At 33.4% G+C, this 24046-nt stretch overlaps 3 protein-coding genes across 3 annotated transcripts in view; 2 read left to right on the forward strand and 1 right to left on the reverse strand.

Moving 5' to 3' along the window:
- LOC102624683 (2-methylpropanoate--CoA ligase CCL4-like) overlaps positions 1-1263 on the forward strand; it is a 2119-nt gene extending 856 nt beyond the window's left edge. Inside the window, exon 1 of the mRNA XM_006475443.4 lies at positions 1-1263. This exon is cut by the window's left edge and continues 856 nt beyond it. Coding sequence (XP_006475506.1) covers positions 1-1094 — 1094 coding nt within the window. The 3' untranslated portion in view covers positions 1095-1263.
- Positions 1264-14087: 12824 nt separating this feature from the next.
- On the forward strand, positions 14088-16583 carry LOC102624980 (protein phosphatase 2C 77). Its single transcript, XM_006475444.4, has 4 exons — positions 14088-15366; positions 15460-15768; positions 15864-15969; positions 16081-16583. Exons 1-4 carry the CDS (start codon positions 14887-14889, stop codon positions 16419-16421), a joined length of 1236 nt encoding a protein of 411 aa, XP_006475507.1. The 5' UTR covers positions 14088-14886; the 3' UTR covers positions 16422-16583.
- A 176-nt stretch (positions 16584-16759) lies between these two features.
- On the reverse strand, positions 16760-23725 carry LOC102625262 (mitogen-activated protein kinase kinase 2). Its single transcript, XM_006475445.4, has 10 exons — positions 23484-23725; positions 23324-23408; positions 22820-22954; positions 20903-21127; positions 20623-20805; positions 20245-20468; positions 19008-19053; positions 18800-18899; positions 17450-17542; positions 16760-17292 (listed from the first exon to the last, which is right to left on the reverse strand). Coding segments are annotated over exons 1-10 (1176 nt in total). The 5' UTR covers positions 23567-23725; the 3' UTR covers positions 16760-17290.
- Positions 23726-24046: the final 321 nt, after the last annotated feature.

Consider the following 24046-nt stretch of genomic DNA (forward strand, 5'->3'; position numbering starts at 1 on the left):
AAGGAGTGGTCCACTGCCACCGTGGCATCTTCATTGTAGCCGTTAATACCTTATCTGATTGGTCAGTACCCACACAGCCGGTTTACTTGTGGACACTACCCATGTTCCACTCCAACGGGTGGTGTTTCCCGTGGGCCATGGCGGCTGTTGGTGGCACCAACATCTGCACACGCAAGTTCGACGCTTCAATAATCTTTGACTTGATTAGACGTCATGGTGTCACTCACATGTGCGGAGCTCCCGTTGTCCTCAACATGCTATCTAACTACCGGGATCCCGACAAGAAGCCGTTAAAATTAGCAAAACCCGTTCACCTCGTCACAGCCGGGGCCCCACCACCTGCTGCAGTGCTCTTAAGGACCGAGTCCCTGGGTTTTAAAGTGAGTCACGGATATGGGTTGACCGAAACGGGAGGAATCGTGGTGTCGTGTGCATGGAAAAGGAACTGGAACCTGTTGCCAGCAGCGGAGAAAGCTAAGCTTAAGGCTAGACAAGGAGTCAAAACGACAGCGTTGACGGAAGTTGACGTGCTGGATCCGAAGTCGGGAGTGAGTGCAAAACGTGACGGGTCAACGCTGGGTGAGATTGTACTGAGAGGAGGATGCATAATGCTGGGTTATCTTAAAGATCCTATTGGGACCCGTAAGTGCATGACGGATGATGGCTGGTTCTACACCGGAGACGTTGGGGTGATGCACAGTGATGGGTACTTAGAGATAAAGGATAGATCAAAGGATGTTATAATCAGCGGGGGAGAGAACCTGAGCAGCGTGGAGGTTGAGTCAGTGCTGTATTCGAACCCGGCAGTTAACGAGGCGGCAGTGGTGGCTCGGCCGGACGAGTTCTGGGGCGAGACGCCTTGTGCATTTGTCAGTTTGAAGGAGGGGTCGAAAAGTAAACCAACCGAAAAAGAGATGATAGAGTATTGCAGGGGTAGGTTGCCCCACTACATGGTGCCCAAAACTGTGGTGTTTATGGATGAATTGCCCAAGACTTCTACCGGTAAGATTCAAAAGTTTGTGCTCAGAGAGATTGCTGAGAACATGGGCTCCTCCTCCTCGCCTCTCTCCAGATCATTGACCAGTCGAATGTAGTAATATTAAACTCGAATCGATCGACGAACTGCAAGTTAGCATTATGTGCTCCTCCAATAAAATTAAACGTCCAATCGTAATCATTTTTATCATTATCCTTTATTATTATTTGTATTGTATTGCACAATTTTTCTCCTACCAGAGGTACTACGGCATGGATTTCTAATTATTTACGTTATTTTATTTTTATTTGGAGCAGGGATAGTAAAAATGACCGTGAATGTAACGCCAAATTCCATAATTCTAAATTATGGAAATTCGGTCTTTATTAGAAATCATATACGGCTACAACCTTATTAATAAGGATATCAAAACTATAAAAAGGGTTATCCATGGGGCAATTTTGAAAAAAACTGTTTTTCTAAAATTAATAGGTTTCTTAAAACTCTCAATAAATTCGTGCTTTTCCCTCTTTCATAATCTTAAGTTCACAACGTTTTCTTCTTCTTCTTTTTTTTTGTTGCTCACTATTCTGTCGCTCATACTCTAGGATTCAAACATTTATTTAGGAGAGAATTATAACAGTTGGTAAGTTCTACTCTCCCTATTTTCTATTCACCATAAGTTTTCCTATCACTCTATTTAGGATTTTAATTGGCATGATTTTAAATTGTTACAGACCAAAATACATGATTTAGGATGTGTTTGATATGTCATTTTATGAAATTTATGAATTATAATATATATTTTACTAAAAAGAAGTTTTGCAATATTTTATGTATCAATAAGCCTAGGGTGTTGGGAATGGTTTTATTTACCGAGTTGACGGCTTATCTTTGGTCATTACTTTTTGCAAATTAAGTACCTTGCTGAGAGGTGTGTTTACCATTAGAGTTAGAAATTTGTTTCTTTTTGCTAGTTGAATAAGAGAAGGAATAAACTCATGTCTCTTTTAAGTTTATTTATTTTATGAACTTGTAATTGGAAAATTTTGAGACTTTTGTTAGATTTATGTTATCGAGAGAGATTATTTAGTGTTAGACACATGGATTTGTGTTTTTAGTTGATTAAAAATTTGAGGTATTTCAATTTGAGATTTTTTATGCAAGGATTTTGATTTATAAGTAACATCCTTCATCGCTTGCATAACATGTGTTAGAATTAGGGTGTTACAATTGTGGTATCAGAGTAGCTCCATGTGTCCTCTTCAGCGATGGTGGGGCAAACCTCAGCGACGACACTAAGCCCCGAAAGGGACTTGTGTAACACTCTAGGCGAATCTCACATCGGCAAAGCATGGGAGAGATGCTAGGTTTATAAGAAGTAATACACACCTTAATTGACAAAAAGCGTTTTAAGGTATATGGGTGCCCCAAGAACAAAACCGTGCGAGCCCTGTTAAGGTCCAAAGCGGACAATATCTTACCAGGTCTGGGTTAGGTCATGGCAGCAACTCAATAAGTAAAATCATTCCCAACACACTAGGCTTATCGATACCAAAAATATTACAAGACTTTTTTTTAGTAAAACATATATTATAATTTATAAATTTCATAAAATGACATATCACGATAAGATAACATAAATTCATAGTAATGCAATATATCAAAAGCATAGTTAATTATGAATTATAACACATACACAGAAAACAAAATGTTAGCTCATGTCACATAGTGTGATCTATACTCTTGGTGACCCGACCAGAAACCAAAATAGAATTAGAATCAGCTATAGGTAATTGTGCGAGTTATGGGTAGGTTCAGTATTTTAAATTTAAACTCGCTGCAGGTTGCGAGTGAATGTGGTATTGAGAAAAAATCCAACAAGTATTCATCAACCTGCATTCTTTTTTTAATTATTTATGTTTTTAATTTTAATCATGAAAATTAAAATAAAAAATAATCATAAATATATGTAAGTTAATGTTATTACTCGTGATTTGATCTTTTTAAGTTTTAAATCTAACTAACTCACTATAACCGCATGCTCTGCTCTATAGTGTGGTTTATGTGTGAGATTTTGTGTGTTTATGCATGCGTGTGTGCGTGCATGTGTGCGTGCGTGTGTGTGTGTGTGTGTGTATGTATGTATATGTATGTATATGTGTGTGTATGTTTTATTTAATATTATTTATATTTTATTTTAATTTGATTAATTTTGTTTGTTTTGCTTTAATAACTTGAACCTTATAATTACTTGCTAAAGTTGGGATGTTTAATTAATTATTAACTGTAATTGTCCAAAATTTACTTGTTAATATTACTGATAATACTTGTATACTAATTAAAAAATAGAGTAAGACATTGACCTTAGTGACGATGATTTGCCTACAACAGAAATATTTTTGTGTTAGATTGATATATTATATGTATTTGTTTCAATGTTGAAACTTTAACTTTTCATTTATATCGATAAAATTTAGAACTGAGTATTTTATGCGAATTATTTAGGCTACTGTTACAAATTTATATTTTAAATTATATAATTTAATTTTAATGTATTATTAAAAGTATTTTTTAATATTTATGATTTTAATTGAGGGAACCCACAAAAAAGTCCATTGCTGGTTACAGGTGGATTCGGTAATTATTAAAACCGGCAGCAGGTGAGTTTGACAATTTAAATTTTTTACGGTTGTGGATTTTTGGTAATGACAAACCAACAACAGGTGGTACCCATTGTCATTCCTAGTCATGAGTTAGAGATGGAGGGTGTCGATTACAATGTTTGTAAGTGAAATTGAAAAAAAAAAAATTGTACAAGTGAAATAGCACATCATAGCTAGTAGTTAAAAAAATTTAATTACTAGAAAAAAAATTTACCACTAGGACAATATATATTTTTTTTAATCTTTTATGTCTTTTGGACTAAATTTTATGCTTCTTTTAGTACATATAGGATATATTTGATTGATTGGATTTGATTAGATTATATTTTGATTATGTTGTATTTTGTATACTAGAGGTTGGACTAAATTAGTACCTTGCATATATAATTTAACATTAAATTATTGGAAAAATAATAAAAATGGACTACAAGTTTAGATGTTAATTTAAATTGGGAAATTATCTATGCTCCACTTTTTTTTGTTATATGTACATCTAACCACTACAAAATTTTAGCATATTCTTTGCACCACCTTTGTTTTTTAACTTCTATTAATCAATCACTTTGACACTAAGAATTTAAATAAAATAACCATTCTACCTCTACATGAATTAGCAGATCATTTTATCCTACAAAATTTTTAAAATAAAACAAGATAATTTCCATTTAATTAATTGATAAAATATTACTGAAAAATTGGTTATGTGAATACCATTTAATTAATTGAAAAAATAATAGTGATTCTTTTAATCCTTTGGACCGAAGAAGCGTGTAATACTCATCTCAAATATTTTTTTTTATTTTTTTTATCAATTATACAATCAAAATCATCAAACGATTTTCGTTGTTTAAATTAATCACTAAAACAATAATAGTCTAAACTAGCTTTGAATATTAAAAATCATAATTACAAGAATTACCATTTAAAAATTATAATTATAAAAATTAACATGTTGGACTTTGAGATTTATTTATTTTATTAAATTCAGAGGTATTTTCTTATGATAATATTTTATTTTAAAAAATTTTGTAGGATAAAATTGTATTTTAATTTAAAATAGTCATTTTATCTAAATTCCTAGTATTAAAATGGTCGATTGATACAAGTTTAGAAATAAAGATGGTGTAGATAACATGTTAAAATTTTGTGGTAGTTAGATGTACATATAACAAAACAAATGTGGTGCAAAGATAATTTTCCATTTAAATTTAATGGAAAAATATCTAACCATTACTATTAGGGGTAGGCGTTCGGGTCGGATTGATCCAAACCGAATCGAGCTCGAAAGTTTATTCGGTTTCCGGTTCGGTTCAAGTTGACCTTAATCGAATTTCAAAATCGATCAGTGTTTAACTCCTAAAAAAAACTCAAAAACCCAATTCCCAAACCCGTTTAACCGTTTCCATCTTTCCAATTACATCAACAGCCACACACAACCAAATAACCAATTGAATTTCTCACAAACCTGATTCTAACAACCTACCCAAAATCCCAATTCCCAAACCCTAACCAAAATCAATCCAAGCCAATATTTACTCTACCGATCCACATCGACATCGCTGCACCATGCCAACACACCACTGCCTCACGCATCACACCCTCACTGTCCAATTTCCTCTCGACTCTCTCACACGAGCTACGACCACACCTTTGCCATTAGCTTGCTATCGCCACTCACCAGCACAGCAAATCGCCCACAGCCACGTTGTCGCAGCTCGCCGTCCACCATCTCGCATGGTAAGTCAATTATAAATTTTGCTTGACCATCACTCATATCAAAAAGATGATAATATAAAAAATAATAAAAAATAATAATAAAATAAATTAAGTTAAAGCATTTGTTGCCTATAAAAAGGAGGCAAATGAGCTGAAGAAGAGGGAGAAGCGAGAGAATCGAGTTCGGAGAGAGAGTGATAGCCAAGGGTGTAGCTGAAGAATTTCTTTCTTTCTTTGTTTCTTTTCTTTTCTTGTTTTCGTCTGTATCAATTTTTTTTGTAACATATTTCAAAAGTTTATCAAATAAAAAGAGTGTTGTGTTTTCTTTCAATATGAGTGGCTAATTTTATTAAGTTGAGGTGAAGAGTGAAGCTCAATGTTTCAAACTATTAAATTTATTATTTTCTCAAATGAGTTTTAAAGTTTGTTTTATTCTTTTCTAATTATTTTTATGTCATGTTAATTTATAAATTTCTTTAGGATCTGTATGGTATTTTGACACAATGTCGACACATTAATATAGTGTGACACATTAATATAGTGTGACACATTAATATAGTGTGACACATTAATATAGTGTGACACATTAGGTACTTTATTCCATATCTATCCACACACATAAAATTAAATTATATAATAATTAACTGGTAAAAGTGAGGCAAAATATAAATGAGAGAGTATTAAAATTATAGTTTGAATACTGAGAGTGGATCTCGTAACCTTAGCATATTTTTGAATTGTTTTCAAATAATTTATTTTCCTCATAATTTATTTTCTTTGTTTAACAAATTGATAACTAAAATTTTAAATTCCTTGTGTTTCGACCCCGGACTCATCGGGGTATATTATAACTAGACACTCTTATACTTGGGAGTAATACACTTTTGAGTCGTGTCAGTGACTGACTGCATTGTTGTGTATTGTCAATTATAAATTTTGTATTTGGCTGGTGACTGGATGCATTGTTGTGCAATCTGTATTGTATTTGGCTGCACTTAAAATTTATGACAAGTTATTTGTTGTACATTTGTAATGTTGTGTACTAATAGTCTAATACTATATTGGGGATGGCCGACTGCAACTAAAATATATAATATTATGTTTAGTTTTTTCATGTAATTGTTAGAAAAGTTAGACATAATATAGTTTATAAATTTATTCATTGATTAGCTTTTCTTTTTTTATGTGGTCATGCATGGAGAAAATTAATTTCTATATAGTTATTAGTTTAATTAATTATGAAATTTAATGATTTATATATAGTGGCCGCTGCTTGGTTTGTCTCATTAAATAACTTAATTAGAAAAGTAATCAATTTACATGCATATATATGTCTAATTTAGTGTTATGTGTTATGATAATTAAAATTTTTAAATAATAGCTTGATGTAAGAATAATAATTACGGAAAAATTGATTGTACATGAATGTATTATTATTTCAGTTGTCTACATCAGATAATTCAAGAGTTCGCGAGAACTCCCAATCAAATAAATTTGATTTTAATGAAGTTAGTGGTGTGCCACCAACTACTACTGATGCCCAATCTGGTTCAAAGAAGAAGAGGTCATCGATGACGGCATCGAAACGACCTAAACCAAGAAAAAGAATGGCTCCAAGATCAATAGTGTGGAAACATTTTACTCGATTGGCAAAAAATTAAGACCTGTGCAAATGCAACTATTGTGGTCAAGAATATGCATGCAAGAGTTCGTTGGATGGGACTATCACTTTGAGAAACCACATTGAAAGGTGTGAAGAGTACAAGAACTATCAAGACAACCAAGCAGTTTTAGCTCAAGAACCTACTAGTGCGAGTGAAGATAGTAGTCAGCTTGTGGTGAGAGGGTTTAGTCAGGATGTTGTTAGAAGGGCAACTGTTAAAATGATTATTCTTGATGAGCTGCCATTTTCACATGTGGAGAATATCGGATTTAGGCATTTTTGTTGTGTTGTATGTTTGAGATATTTTGTCCCATCACGTAGAACCATTACTAGGAATATCCTTGACTTGTTTTTGGCTGAAAAGGCTTCTTTGAATAGTTTATTGAGTGATAGTAAGCAAAAAGTCTCTCTCGCTAGATATTTGGACTTCGATTATGACGGCCAGTTATATGGTAACAACAGCTCACTTTATTGACGATAATTGGCGGTTGCATAGAAAGATCATTAGTTTTAACACGGTTCCTGATCATAAAGGGGAGACGATTAGTAAGCATATAAAAAAATGTTTGCTTGAATGGGGTATCAAGAGGGTGTTCACAATCACCATGGATAATGCAAGTGGTAATGATAGTGCCATTCGATATTTGACAAATAAATTGAAGACTTGGAGAGATGATGCCTTATTGTTAGATGGTGAGTTTTTGCATGTGCTTTGTTGTGCACTCATTCTGAATCTTATTGGTTGGATAAAGTAGAGAAGAGCATTGTTAGCATCCATAATGTTGTGAAGTATGTAAGGTCATCCACTACAAGGCTACAAGCATTTAAAATCCGTGTTGAGCAAGAGAAGATTTTAGGGCCAAATGGTCAGATTTCTCGAGAAAGTGTGATTTTAAATTGTTCTACTTGGTGGAATTCCACCTATATCATGGTAAGAGAAGGATGGGACCTCCAGGAAGTGATGATTGGGAAAATGCTCAGTGAATAGTTAGGTTTTTGCGGATTTTTTATGATGCGACATTGACATTTTATGTTTCTTTGAGGGTGACATCGAGTAATTATTACAATGAGATATGTAAAGTTGAAAAGGCTTTGAATTCAATGTCTAAAAATGTTGATCCACATTTGAAAGGGATGACATTAAACATGGAGGAAAGTTTTGACAAATATTGGGAGGGTATACTGAAAATAAACAAATTGTTGATTATTGCGACTGTACTAGATCCACGGAGCAAAATGAATTTCATAGTAGTTTGCTTTGAGAGTTTATATGGCAAGGATAGTACGAAATGTGGTGAGATGAAAGCATAGTGAAAAACACTTTACATAGGCTTTTTGAAGCATATAGTGCAAAACACTCGAGTGCAAGTGCAAGCCATGCTAGTGGTTGTGGGTTTAGTAGTGGGCTGACTTTTCTTGATTTTGGTGATGCCGATGATGATTATGAGTATCTTTTCTCTAAATACACTGAGATAGTTGCTGAGACGAGAGATAACAAAAAATTGTCAAATTAGTTAGAACTTTACTTAATGGAAACGTTGAATTTTAAGTTCCTTATTCATTGGGTACTCAATTTAATATTTTGCCATGGTGGAAGGTTAACAGTTCAAAGTACCTAATTTTATCACAAATAGCAAGAGATGTCCTTGCCATTCCGGTATCTACTGTTGCATCCGAGTCCACCTTTAGTACGAGAGGTTGTATTCTAGATGAGTATAGGAGTTCTATGACTTCTGACATTGTGGAAGCACTCATATTGACACAAAATTGGTTACGATCTTCGCTTTCCGTGGATACGACAACAAATCTTCAAGTTTTGGTCGAGGAAAATGAGTTTATGGATGCACTTGCAGAAGGTATAGTATATAACTATTTTATGATTATGTTATTAAGACATTTTGGTTATTTATTTTTATGAATTATTTAATTTTAAGTCTTTTTGTTTCATGTAGAGATTCGTAAATTAACACAATCGCACCATTCAAGTGTTTCAACATGAAGACTTTTAGCTGGTTAGTTGCTTGCATCATCTAGATTCCAAGCAATTAGGTAACTTTTTTATTTTTACAAAGGCTAGGATTGGTGAATTATTAATCCTCATGTGAATATTTATAAATATGAGCTATTTGCAATTGAGGCTTATAGTTGCAATAATAGTTGGTTGAAAAATAATAAATTATATGATTTGGTGGTGTTATGATGTTTTAGAAATTAACTATTTGGTAAAGAATGGAGAATTGATATATATATATTGGTTGTTGATACTTGTTTGGTGGAGGTTAATTGTCGCCTAATGGGATGAATTTTTTTTTTTTTTTTTTGCAGAATGGACTGATTTGCTTGATCATTTTCCATTTGTTAATGGAGAAATTGAGATGGTTTTACTTTAATTCAATAGTTTTATGGTTGTTTTCATTTATTTGGATTAACTTCATGACTTGGAAATTGAAATTGGAATTAGGAAGTTAGTTTCTTTATTGTTATTTTCTTTTATTGTTGTAATTTGTAGTGGAATATTTTCAATTTGGTGTTTTGATGACCTGAAAATTTCATCATTTGCTTATTTTGTTATTTAATTTGCTTATTTTGGTATTTAATTTGTTTATTTTTGGCTAATATTGGTTTGACCCAAATTATTAACCCGACCCAAATTAATAACTTGAACCGAATTAATAATCCAAACCGTTTTGCAACTTGAAACCAAACTGAATTATGAATCTGAAATGAACTGAACCGAATTTCAAACCGAACCGAAATAATTTTCCAACCCGTTTGAGTTAAATTCTCAAATTCGAACGGGTTGTAAATCAAGCCGAAAATCGAAAAAATCGAACCGTAAATCAAAAGTCCCACCTCTAATTACTATTACAATGATAAAATTATATACGTAAATATAAAATTTTATTATAGTCTAGGATCTAACTGCATTACTCCTAAGATAGGAGTAATAAAACTGTTGTTGTTTAAAACATTAGAAATTTTTTATAATAGGCTACCTTTTTTATTGATTGCTGAGTTTGTAGCTAGGTTTCAAATACTTCTTAATTTCTCCTTATCTCTAGAAGCATTAATCATCAAAATCCTCGTATGATCAGGAAGTGCAAAGTTACGATCATAAATAAACCTATTCAACATTGAAACAAACACAACCTATGTCATGTTTGTAAAATTGCCTCCTAAAACCTAACAAAAAAACTACAAAATTATTTTTGTATTTTAATGGGTCCTAATGATTGTCAAGACATGGTGAGATATTAGTTTGAAAACCAAGTCCTTCAGTTCTGGGTTATTTTGCCGTTTAAGATTAATAGAATTTCGCAAAATATTGTAACCAAATTTAGGAGCTAAGCCATTGATAAATAATGATAGAGTCTTAATGAGAAAGAGAGGAAATGAAGAGGACGAAATGAGAAATAAGGTTTAATGTGAAATGTAAAGTTTGTGCAAGTTTGGTAATAGGTGAGTGGACTCGGTAAGTTAAGGAATGATCACGTTGAGTTAAAACTAACCTGCAAAGTAGATACCAACCATAATATTGCTCCAAACACATTTTGTATATAGTTCTAAATCTGTTCAGTCGGAAGACGTATAAGCCACGTGTCTATTTTATAACTTTGAGATTTGTTAAGCTCAAATCCAACAACACTCTTGCTGCATGACAAACCTGGGATGGGTAAGTAGCATTAGCCAAAATGAACTATAATATTTATACTATTAATTAAATAAAAAATGTTAATTAATAATATATTGAAATTAATAGAGTTATTAAATTATTTAAATAAATATAAATACTTTTAAATTTTTTTAAAGTATTTAAATAAACAAGTAATTTGTATTCTTTGTTATTTGTAATATTATGTAATTATTATAGTATTTTTTATTATGCTTAATACATATTAGTATAATTTTAATCCTAAAAAATATGAGATTAGGATGAAATTTAAAAAAAATAGTCCAATTTCCGTTTTCAATCCTCCAACCAAATGCACCCGTAGCATTATTCTTCATCTTTAAATAATTAAAAACTTTTTCCAACATAAGTCGTTCCTTGAACAATATCTTGAGCTTTATATATATTCTCTAGTGAGAAGATTCTCATCTTGATTTTGTTAAGTTAGAATGGCAGTTAAAAAAAAAAAAATTGATATAATAACAGGCAAAAAAACCACAGTCTCTAATGTGTTGAAATCTTTTTTTTTTTTTTATCTTTTACTGACATCCTCACTTTATCAAAGTAAAAATAAATTAAATTTGGTATATGCTATCACTAACTTCATGTTTAAATCAAACAATGGAATTTCATTAGGTCTCTTACTACCATTATATTTGTATACACCTTTTATTCAATATCATACGAAAACAATGACTAGATTGCATTACTATTGGATTTGTTGAGTAAGTTATATGAGTGCAATCCGAACTTTAAATCCGATCCGTTATACGGATTGGATGAATATTTCATATTAATACAGATGGAATAGGATGTTGGATATTTTGAAGCTTTCTAAAATAAAACATAAATTTTAAAAGCATTTGCTAAAAATTCGAAGCACCATTCGGACCATGAATTAAGTTAAAATATTTTGTTCAATTAAGACCAAAACCAGATGTAAGCACATAATGCTTACTTAAAATGACACGTAGCAAAGATCAGATATTATTGTCCTCTAGCCAAAACTCAGATCGCCTTTTAAGCTACAAAATATTTTTTTTTAAAAAAAATCCTTCCAGCGTGCATGCAACAAGTAAAAATGCAGAAAAAGTGAAGCAACATTCCCAGAGCCAGATAGCAATATGAACAAATACATTGTACAGAAAAGAAGAAGAACAGAGTGAGATAGTGTTAAGGAAGCTCATTGTACAGAAAGGAAGAAGATGCTCAAGCTGAGGAAGACCAGCAAGCTAGTGACGTCAGATGATTGTAAGCAGAATAACAGCTCAGTTGCCACCTCAGCATAAGTAGTTAAAAGATTGTTATGATTTACTTTGTATATTGAGCTGAAGTTAAGCATGTACGAAACGTTCTGAGTTAGTTTGCTATTAGTTATAGTAATACTTAAGCATTGAGTATAAATAGAATGTAATTGTAACATTTTTTATCAAGTGAAATAAAAGCAAGAATTCTGGAACATTCTCTGAAAAATTTTCTGAGATATTTTCTCAGTAACCAAACAACATCTTTCTTAATTTCTTTCGGATAGGGATAGAGTGAGAGACAGGAGAGTGTGAGACTAGACAGGAGAGAAGCTGCTTGGTGTTGGTACGGCGGCTTGATGTTTGTTGTTGGGTGTGTTGTGTGCAAGCAAAAACTAGGTTTCATTTAACTTGCCATAGTTTTTTTATTTAATTTGCCGAAGTTTTAGTCAAAATTTTTCTTTTTCACTTAACTTGCCAACCCACTCAGCCGCCTCCTCTTCTTTTCCTTCTTTTCTTCCGCCGCTACTAAATCTTTCTTCTTCTTCTTCTTCCTCAAAGTCGTCTTCTTCTTCTTTTTCTTATCTCCCCATTAACTATTGTACGTTGATTTGTTAAATATAGACTTCTTTAGATTTAATTATTTAATGTTTGGATGTATGATTATGAGAATTTTGTTTGCTAATTAATTAATTAATTAATTTTTAAATAGTAGATGAGAAAGAATAAGCCAGTGCACTTAGGATTTATAACTAAATTGAATTTAAATTTGTAATCTGAATCAAATTCGACTCAATTTGATTCGGGTTTATAATTCAAATATGATTTTTTTTTAATATAGTGATATATTACAATTAGAACTCTAGTAGTATGTTTATAATCATACATCAATTAAAATTTTTCTTTATAATTTTAAAATAACACAACCTTAACAACAACCATCATTTTAATATGAGAGAGAAATTTATTCTACTCTCAAAGCAGAAAATTCAATAAATTTTTATTTAAAAAAAGTTAAATTTTAATAATTACTGAAAATCAAACTCACACTTAAAAAATTATTGAGCGCATGGGTTACCAATGAGTTATAAGCATTGGCAAATGTGATGGATTAGAGTACGCTAAGTCGCTAAATCAAATAAATTATTACTCAGATCGAAACTTAGAAAACCGGAACCAAAATTCAATTTGCGCACCCAACACGTGGTTCCAAGTTTTGAGACGCATGATCTTCAAATAACAATAATAATAAAAATAATAAAGTTTAGAGACGCGTGGCGGCCACTTCGGCCTTGGCCGAAGTGGTGGGCTGCTGCCCTCACAAGCATTGTGAGGGCAGCGGTTCTAGCCCTCACAAGCATTGTGAGGGCAGCGGTTCTAGCCCTCACAAAAGCATTGTGGGGGCTAAATGTTCTTTATATTTAAAAAATCCTTCTCCCTTGCGAAATGCAAGTGAAGTATGAACATCCTCTCCTGTGAGTGGTTATTTGTATTGGGCATATACTTTATAGAATTTATTGTAATAATGTAAGTCTCAATCATGTATATCTAATTGTAAATATCAGTGTAATATCTCTACTACAATAAGTAGTTATTGTAAATATCTGTGTAATGCAGTAATATGATGATTAATCAGTTTTAAAAAAAAAAAAAAAAACGCGTGGCGAAATCCCATAAGGGTTAGTGGAGTAAGGTTTTGGAACAAAATTTATTAAAAGAAGGGTCTGTCTAACATGTTGAAAAGAAAGGACCTGTCTATGGTACAGTTTCTGTAACAAACATCTCCCGTCGTCCCACCATCCGATTTTCTATTGTTTAATTTCTCACTCCACATCCAACGGCTGATGCTGCAGTCTGTAGCTTACAGATTCTGTAAGCTAGTCAAGTCCTGAAAAGAAATACAAAATGAGTTGCAGGACAAGAGAGGATAAGTCATAAGTGCATGAATCAATCCAAATCTAAAACAATACACGTCATTCAGTTCCGTCACCGACCCCAGATTTTGAAACCTTTACGTGACACATCCACAATGCTGTTGGACCCACTACTTTTTAGAGATATTTTTTAATTTCAATAAACAAATATTTATGCAGATCATTAGTTCATTACTCTTATATGTTCTGTTTATTAAATCATTGGCACAAAGTAAACAAATAGAAAGAAAATTTCTTTTCTCTTTTCCCATTGGTTAGTTTAGGGACACGTTTTCAAGTCTCTGTCGTTTGCCATCTTGTGGCCACTTCACTTTAATCAAAAATGTAAACTGAACATGTTCCCAAGAGTTTCAAAACTGTAAGAAACTAAACTCAAATTCAAAGCAGCTATTGTATGTTTTCTGAAAATTCTTTAGCGGTTTTGTTTTGATAATATTAGTTTTGAGCTGAGACTATATGAGAACAGGTGCCAGGTGGTAACTTTGGTTAGTTGAGAGTAATTGAAGAGAGACTTGCCATATTTCAAGAGGTTGAGATATGTTGCTTCAAATCCAGGGAATCCGATTTGGTTCTGTTTTTGTTTCTGGGTTTTTCTATTTTGTTTTTTTTTCATGAACTTATTTTACCTCTCGTTGTTTCTGGTACGGATAGGACATTAAATCACCACCATATCATACCAAATCATATCTTCTCATTGATTAAAAAGGTGCAAAAAGAAAAAATTTCTCTCTTCTTTCTTATTCTCTTTAATCTCTGGGTTCATGTTTAGATAAATACAAGAGTCTCGAGAGGCATCCATTATTCATTAGTCAATTACTATATTTATAACTGTTAGTGGTTAGTGAATTCCGCCTTGGGTTAATAATAATTTTATTAGGGAAAGAGTTGAAAGATCAAAAGTTGTAAATATGATTTTGGACCGTTTAGGAGATAGAAAAGAGTCAATGGAGGAAGTATCAACGGCGATTGCTATGCCATTCAAGTTCAGCAAACATAATTTCAAACGAATCAACTGCAATGGAAATTACGGGTCTCAAATTCATAGCAGACACGGCGAACCTCTTATCAAACACTGCTCATAGTGACAAGAAGTCAAAAATGGTCAATCCCGACAGTAAGGAAGAAGATTCCATGTCGTTAGTTGATAGTTCAGGTCCTGATGAGTTTCTGACAGCAGTAAATAGGAGAAGCGTTGCTGATGATGTTGAGTTGGAGATTTTTGCAGAGAGAGGAAAAAAGGAGTCTGATGAGTCCAATCCAATGATACCTGAGCAGCATGAGGAGACGAAGAGAGCTGTGATTCAATTAGATCAAGTGCCCCGTTGGGGAGTCAATTCTGTTTGTGGTAAGAGACCAGAAATGGAAGATGCTGTAGCGGTTATTCCTGCGTTTTTGCAAATTCAGACTCACGTGCTGATGGATACTGTCACCGATCAGTTTCCAGATCAAGTACTTGTTCATTTCTTTGGTGTTTATGACGGACATGGTGGCTGTCAGGTATTGTTCAGCACATTCCAATTATGTTTTGCTCAATTCAGTGACAGAATTTTTATGTTTTGATAGTCTCAATTACTTATTCAATACATACAGGTCGCAAATTATTGTTGTGAACGAATGCACTTGGCTTTGGCAGAGGAGTTGGTGACTGCAAAAGCACGATTACAAGATGGTGGTAGTTGGCAGGAGCAGTGGAAGAAAGCCTTTGCCAATAGCTTTCTGAAAGTTGATTCTGAGATCGGAGGAGCTCTTGGAGGTGAACCTGTTGCCCCGGAAACTGCTGGTTCAACTGCTGTTGTTGCCATTATATCTCCAACACTCATAATAGTAGCAAATTGTGGAGATTCAAGAGCAGTTCTTTGCCGTGGAAAAGTACCCGTGCCACTATCTGTAGATCACAAAGTAGGGACAAATGCTTCCCCCCCCCCCCGCCCCCCCCCCGAGACTTCACAATCTTATTGCTCAATCATTGTATTAACTTAATTGTTTGTTTGTAGCCTGATAGGGAGGATGAATTGGCAAGAATAGAAGCTGCTGGAGGCAAAGTCATACAGTGGAACGGATCACGTGTTTTTGGTGTCCTTGCTATGTCAAGATCCATTGGTATAGTCTTTCTAATCCCTGATTTCGTTGGCTTTTGCTTATTACAAAAACTTGGATTGATTTCAGCTTAAACTTACCCTGGTTGGTACATTGATGTTCCTTTGTAATCAGGTGATAGATACTTGAAACCATGGATTATTCCAGACCCAGATGTGATGTTTGTTCCTCGAGCGAAAGAAGATGACTGTCTTATTTTAGCCAGCGATGGTTTGTGGGATGTGATGAACAACGAGGAGGCATGTGATGTTGCTCGAAGACGAATCCTTCTCTGGTACAAAAAGCACGGCGATACTTTGCCGGCAACAAGAGGCGACAGAATTGATCCTGCAGCTCAAGCAGCAGCGGATTACCTTGCCAAGCTTGCTATGCACAAAGGAAGCAAAGACAATATCACTGTAATTGTGGTAGACTTGAAAGCTCAAAGGAAGATTAAGAGAAAAACACTGTGCTAAAAGTTTCTTACCAGCCCATCTTTTTTATTAGTATGGTAAGTTACTAAAAGTAGCATACTGAAAAGCCCATTAGTTTTTCAAATGGGCAATAACAGCATTAACGCCATAATAGCTTTGTATACTTAAATCGACAATATATTGATATCAATATTATTTTAAGAATGTTCATCTGTTGTTTCTTCTCGGCATACCCATTCATCAATCCGTCGGCCACCGAAAAGACAGGATTTTGGAAAAAAAAAAAAAAAAAAAAAATTGAGATCTTATCGTTGGGAATAAGCTGCAGCTTTACGGAATCTCAGAAAATTTAATCATATCATCGCGTGCTGTCCCAAAAATAAAAAAAAATCATATCATTTGTGTATCGTAAAAGCTGGATTACCATGGGATAGCGATAACATCGACAAAGCATCTGGACTCACCAACAGTGAACAACCCACAACCCAGAGTTTGGTGCCGCAATGCTGCAGCGACAGTGCAACATAGTATCACCTTCCAAACGGGAGTTGATGCGATGGCAGCCCAGAGCCTCAGACAAGCAAATAAACAAATTGTCTTGAATACATTTGTTTAACTTGGTACTACATCTCTAGGAATTCATTGCATTGACTCCACTACCAGAATTTCAATCAGCATCTCTGCGATTACAAAATCTCACTAACATGCTTAGCTGAACACTCCTAGGCTTCTGGTGTTACAATTCTTCTAGAGTGCAACTTTGTTTTGTTGCTTGTCTTGCTCAAAAGCTAAACTTTCAGCGCAATGACAAGTAGGAATCTTTCACCAGCTCACTAAATGTTCTTGCTAATTTCTCCTACGTGGTTGAGTCTCAAGTTGTTTGCAAGCATGAACTCCATCAAAAATTAAAATCCTGTGTGTTAATTATGAATCAGATTGAATCCTGTGTGTTAATTATGAATCAGATTACAGATAGTAAAAATTCAAAATAAAGAATAACAAGCGCCATTCATGAAACAAATAAGATGGAAGAGGAAACGTATTTAAAAGCGCTGGCCTACGCAGCTTACATGAACAATTGGTTTTCAAGGACAATGGATTCTGAGAATCTTTCCCAAACTTTGAAAATAACTTGCAACGTAGCTGCTGCCCATGCATATCAGCTGGATACAAAATATATGGATGGTTGCAGATTGAAAAAGGAAAAAGAAAAAGAAGCCAGCAATCAAATCATCCCGTCTTTTTCTTTTTCTTTATTTTTTTGGAAATGGAAATTGCCTTCTGTAAATAAATTTTTTTGATAATATTATATATAGCCTCATATCAAGGCAGAAGGTAAGTACAGACACTGAAGACCGCCAGTTATGAAAAATATGATTTACTGGGCTCAAGATCTTATACCATATTATTCACAGGAAATGCATGCAGGTTAGATATGATCTATTTTGTGTTTCGTTGACCTTTAGAGTACTTGGTGACATATGTCCACTGTTACATTTATTGGAAAGAACTACCAAGTGAAAATTATCAATCTGAGATTGCAAAATTTTATTGACCCAAATGAGATGCAAAATCTTAAACAGGTCAATTGGGCTCAAGAAACTTGTGTTAAATGAACCTCGGAAAAAAAAAAATTGAGAAAAATCAGAAGCTTTTATCAAATAAGTGCTGATCTCTAATTGATTTGAGTTAGATTTTTGTATAGTTTCCTTATCGAATTAAAACATCCTGGACTAAGTTGGATGAATAAATTTTTACATGAGTTAGATTCAGAATAAACTATTAATGATAAAACAAATTTTCTTTTTTATTTTCTCTTTTATCAATTCATCCTTATTATTTGACACAGGTTTTTTTTTTTTTTTTTTTTATATGAGAAACTCAAAATTGTATTAATGAAGAAGATATAAAAATAGATAGTGGACCAACCGTCCACTCAGAAAACATAGACTAGCACTATTTATGCTGTACAAAAGTATACCCAATCATCCTTATACAAGGTTAGAATCAGTTATAACTCCCTATCTCAAAACCCCATCCCAGTCTAGAATCAGTTATAATTTGACAATGCAATATGGCATAACAACAGCAACAATGTCATTTGGTGATTAACAGACCAGAGACCCCATCACAGGTTTTGTTACATTAATATATTTCTCTACCTTCTTATTTGTTTCAACAGATTTTGAGAAAAATGAGAATTTTCTCCAAAATATGCCTATTCGTAGAATATTTCATGCAAAATCAGGGAGAGGAGTAAGGAAAAAAGATTTTATCCATCATAGTAAACAAAACTCATAGGTAAGAACATAGTAGAAAGATCTAAACTAAGGGTTAGTCATCCTCGAAAGCACTCAATACAAGGAAGTCAGATATTTGTATTTTCACAATTTGAAATTGGATGCAAGCAATGGACATACCAGATAAATTTGAAAGGGTTGCAAGCGGGGATCCTGCATCAGTGAAGTACTCTGACAGATCTACATTCAAGTCTCCATACATTTTCAGGAAGGGATGAGTCTGGATTTTACATTAAGAAAATCAAAGTACAGTTAAAACATCCTTTCAACTCACATTCTACAGAGTATGGCTTGGATAAACAGGCAAAAGAGACAAGAGGATTATTACCATAAGTTCCTGTGCCGACAGTCTCTGTTGTGGTTCCTTCTGTACACTGAAATACAAACAGAAGACCCGGGCAGGAATTAAAAACCTCACAAGTTCAAGAGTTGAATGGAATACAGGCAAAAAAACACACCAGCCAATGAAAAATGACTTTGAAAACTATGGATTTTAGATTTAGGCGTAACATGAAAGGGACTTAGGATTTGACAATTCATTAAGGTTTCAAAAGAAATTTGTTTGGTTACAAAGACTTCGAGAATAGTGAATTTGAAGGTTAACAGTAGACCTGTTTTAAGGGAGAAAAAGAAAAAGAAAACAAAAGAAGAAGAAGAAGAAGAAAAGTGCTCTCAAAGAGGAAAACGAATTTCTTTTCTTTTTTTTTTAAAAAAAAAGCATTCAAAGAGCCACAAAATAATATCAAAATTCTACTTCCTCAATTCTATCCTTCTCCTAATAAAGGAGAATTAGTTATCTTTCATTGCAAAGTTTAACCTAAATAAATATGTAAATAAACTATACTCTACATAGAATTGACCTAATTACCAAAATATTACTACTCAACAGGAAGAACATTAAAGCACAATCCCCGAATTAAAGCTCCAAATTAATAACTGATTTACCCCTTGAAAAATGACTACTCAATCTTTAAAATCATGGAATCTCCCATACATCAAACATCATATAGAACCCACAAGATAAAAATTCTAAATTACTGCAAGTTGAAATTACAAAAAAAATCGCAAGAGTAAAAAAAAAATGATTAGTGTAGTGGAAAGCAAGGAGCCTGAGCCCCCAACTTGACCAACATTTATGACATTTCTTGCACTATACGACTCTTTAACATTCAAAACCGACAAGAATTGGCTAATATACAAACATGTAAGATTACAGACACCTACATAAAACTTCAACGACGTCTCTTGCACAATTTGAGATCTCCAACACAAAAGATAAATTTCCAACTTGAAACTCCAACAAAGTGTTGAAAAACTAAATTGAGAAATCTAACAAAATGCTTTGTATACAAAACAACGTACAACTTTTTGAAAGCAAGCCCAACATCTTAAACCAACTAATGTCATAATTGAAAACTTAGACTCTGATTTGTATAGTGGATATCCCAAACAGAAGACATTACATTTAAACCTATGTTTCCATCATTTCATTAAACAGTCAATTAAAGATGCAAACAAAGAAAATGGGACAAAAAAGAATATCTTTTCATCTTCATAATTTTTACCATGCAGAAATAAATGAGCAAAACTCTGGAGAAAATTGATCTGAAGGTGCAGAAGGAGGTGGTTGGTCAACTATGGCTTCCATAAGCTCATAAAAACTAGTCCACCCGTCCTGTTGCTCTGGAGGGGAATATGGAAACTGACCAGTTGCACACTCCAGCAATACCAATCCCAAGCTCCAAATGTCACTTTTGTACCCATATTTGCCTCCACTAATCCTCTCAGGCTGAGATAACAGGACCCAGATGATAAGTTACAACTATATGTTTCAATCACAAGAGGAAGAAAGGTTCACAACTTCACAACACAGCAGAAGTAAAAAACGCGAATTGACAAGCAATAGACATGACATTGTAAGAATGCTTAATTAAATTACTCACAGACATATAGTTGTATGTGCCAACAAAAGTATTCGCCTGCCCGGAGGTGCTCGCCATTATAGCACTCACCCCAAAATCAGTAATCTTGACTTCCCCTCTGTGATTTATCAACAAATTAGAAGGCTTTAAATCCCTATGGATAATGTGTTTTTCATGATGAAGATACAACAAACCCTTGAGCACCTGCATTGATTAGAGAAGGTAAAAGATTGGAAATGTATCACAACAGAGCAATTGTACTTATTATAATCAACAACATAAATCACATATAATTTTCAACCTGCTCACAGATGGCAGCCAGATACTCTTCTGGAATAGTTTTAACTTTTTTCAGAAAATCAGCTAGAGACCCACCATCCATGTACTCCAAAATAATTGAAATGGCACCATTACTGTAGAAAGATTGATAACAAACGACAACATACGGACATTGAGATGATTGATTAATTTTCAACTCCTGAGCAATCTGCCTTCGTGCAGACTCCTCAACATTCATTTGAATAACCTGAAAAGGGAGAATATGTTACAATTCAAGAATAAGTACAAAGGAAGTTGTTAAGAATCATATTACATACATGATAGAATTCGAAAGAAATATATAGTTAGGTAGCTTAGAAATCAAACAAAGGAAGTTGACACATCTAGTCTAATATGCGGGTTCGCAGTAAGCATTATTTATTTTTTGTTTTTTTTAGAAAAGACTAGTGCATCTAGTCGGTCAGTCATTGCTACTAGCAACCATCATAATTCATAATGAAATACTGTTGCATCCCCAAGAAGTTACAAGAAAAATGACAAGTAATTTTTTAGAATAGTTTGATTAATGGCAGTTCCGTGTTGGGTGTTCCTTAACAGATAACATAATTAGAAAAAGATCCTTGGTGCTTTCTGCATATGTCTTTATCTGAGTGAAAAGTAATAATGATGTAATAAATTTAAGACCTGAGATACAAAAACCATAAATGGATTTATCAGTTAAAAGAAAGAAAAATGATAAAAAGTTTTTTAAGTGATATCTTACACCTCAGGTTGATACAATCAGACAACTAAAAATCTCATTTGTCTATAATAATTGAAACTTAAATTATAATAACTGTATTGAGCTACAAAAACTGAAGAAGCCATCACACAAAAACCAGGATCACGCTACCTTAAGCAAAAGAAAACTGACCCCACTCATAGCCAAATGACTAACATAATATTATGATGCAACTAAAAAGGATCACACTACTTGTATACCATTCATAGAAAGTTGTGATATCAATTTAGATGATATTCCTCCCAAGGTTCTGACAAATACTCTGGCCTTAATGCTTGTAAAAAGTATTACAATCAGTGGTCTGCTTGAGACAATAGAAGACTTAGTAAGAGGTCTCTACTTTACTCATCTTGAAAGTGAGTTCAGGGCCAGCAGCAATTTGGAACCTCTATTTCTAAGTGATCGGAGAAGACATCTGAAAAATTCACTTCCAGAAAACTCAATAAAAATATTGCAGAGAAATTCTACAATCCTCAGTAAACTGAGCAAAAGGATTCCAAATGATAAATGAAGACTCATATTTTGCAGAAAAAAATGATAGAAAACATTTTTTGGCATTTCCAATGTTCAGTGCAACATTGGAAAATAAGTTAGTGGAAAAAATTGTCCAAGTCAACAAAAAATCAAGCTTAAATTTATAAATGACAGCTTGTCTTAATGTTCATAAGCTCCTTTAGAAATGCATTGATACCTTTGATGATTACAGATGACAACCATTAATCATCAGTTACCTTTAAAAAGAACCATCCAGTTCCAGCCACTAACAACCACCGACAGAAACAATTGTCATACTGACTAAAAGTGACTGCCCTACCAAAAATTACATTAAGAAAACATTTTCCTTAAAACTTCTCCATTAAAAACATTATTTTTAAGATAAAAGTTACAAAAAAAAAATTTACCAAACAATCGAAGCGCTAAGTATGTGAAACTGTTAGGTACAGATCTTGCAGAAAAGATAGCTGTTAAAAAAAAAAAAACTGTGATAAGAAATGCAATATCTTTTTGCTGATACAGCCTAATGAGAACTTAAAGAGCAATAACAAGCAAAAAGAACCTTTGAAATCCTTAAAGTGCAAAAGCAATGCAGATTAACATACTTGCACAGAGAATACATGATGATGAAGTGCCAAAAAAGCAAATGTAAATTGCATATACCTTTAAAGCAAAAAACTGGCCAGTCCATTTGTGTTGCACCAATTGCACAATTCCACCACTTCCCTTTCCAACAACTTTAATTGTGTCTATATCTTCCAAATTCAACTGGTTGTCAGATGGCTTAATCGGCGGTGGCTGAGCAAACAGATATACACATAAACAGATGAGGCAAGAAATTAGTCAGAAATAGTCACAGATCCAGAAACCAGAGATGCAAAATTGCAATTCCAATCACAGAATTATATAAACAAATACAAGTGTTCACTACATTAAGACAATGTCACAAAAACCATACATAAATACTATCTAATTATAAATGAATTCGACAAGAAAGTGAGTTCAAGTTTCTTTTTTATTTTTCATATTTCTCCTTCTTTTTTCTACTAGTTCCACTTTAATTCAAGCATAAAAAATCTAAAATCCTAAAATATCAAAGAACAGATATTCAAAGAAAGGAACAATACCATTCATTTCAACATAGTTATCACAATATAAATATCTTACAGCTTCAGTTTCAGTCTGGGAGACAATCCGAACTCCGTCTTTGTTAACGAGCAGATCACCGTCCATGAACGTACCGCTCTTGGTCCTAGAAAAATTCATCGGTAAAAAATTAGGCAAACGAACGGTTTCTAAAATAACCATGGAAAGACAAGAGAATTACAGAAATTTGGTGAAAGAGGCTTCCTCAGAAGAAGGGAGAGAGAGCTTGAGCTTCACGTTAGGGTTTAAGCCTCCCTTCTTCATGATCGGCTCTTGTGTCTATTATGATTCTTCTGAAGCGAAGTCGTCGTTGCAGAGTCTTTGATGATGAAAAATCAAGTCTCTAGGGTTTTAGAATGCGAAACTTTTCTTGCATAGCATAAAAATGTCTATTTTCAGGTAATAAAAAAAAAGACAGAAAAATAATTATTGAATTAATATGAAGTTAGACTACGAACAGTGTGTTTCGGTTGGTAAAGACCAGTCACATCACCCACGTACTACCGGAGAAGCCAGCAGGAAGAGGGGGAAGACTTCTCGTTCCCCAGTTTACCCCCATTTCTTTCTTTCTTTCAATTTTTTTTTTTTTATAATTTTTCCCTTGAATGCACTTCCTATTTTCTAAAAAAAATCATTTATCATTTATTTTGTTTTATTTTATTAAAATGAGGTCAAATTAAAAAAATATAAAAACACACTAACCTTTTTGATATAAAATATCTAATCTTTGTAATATATTAAAAT

This window comes from Citrus sinensis, chromosome 1 (genome assembly GCF_022201045.2).
Source record: "Citrus sinensis cultivar Valencia sweet orange chromosome 1, DVS_A1.0, whole genome shotgun sequence".
Lineage (NCBI taxonomy): Eukaryota > Viridiplantae > Streptophyta > Magnoliopsida > Sapindales > Rutaceae > Citrus > Citrus sinensis.

What these genes read in the sequence shown, in the direction of transcription:
- LOC102624980 (XM_006475444.4), top strand. Translation starts at nt 14,887, where the DNA reads ATGGAAATTACGGGTCTCAAATTCATAGCAGACACGGCGAACCTCTTA. An exon ending in ACGGACATGGTGGCTGTCAG is followed by an intron (nt 15,367 to 15,459) that starts GTATTGTTCAGC and finishes CAATACATACAG; the next exon opens with GTCGCAAATTATTGTTGTGA. An exon ending in CACTATCTGTAGATCACAAA is followed by an intron (nt 15,769 to 15,863) that starts GTAGGGACAAAT and finishes GTTTGTTTGTAG; the next exon opens with CCTGATAGGGAGGATGAATT.
- LOC102625262 (XM_006475445.4), bottom strand. Translation starts at nt 23,566, where the DNA reads ATGAAGAAGGGAGGCTTAAACCCTAACGTGAAGCTCAAGCTCTCTCTC. An exon ending in TGGCTGCCATCTGTGAGCAG is followed by an intron (nt 20,806 to 20,902) that starts GTTGAAAATTAT and finishes TAATCAATGCAG; the next exon opens with GTGCTCAAGGGTTTGTTGTA. An exon ending in TGTCGGCACAGGAACTTATG is followed by an intron (nt 18,900 to 19,007) that starts GTAATAATCCTC and finishes TGTAAAATCCAG; the next exon opens with ACTCATCCCTTCCTGAAAAT.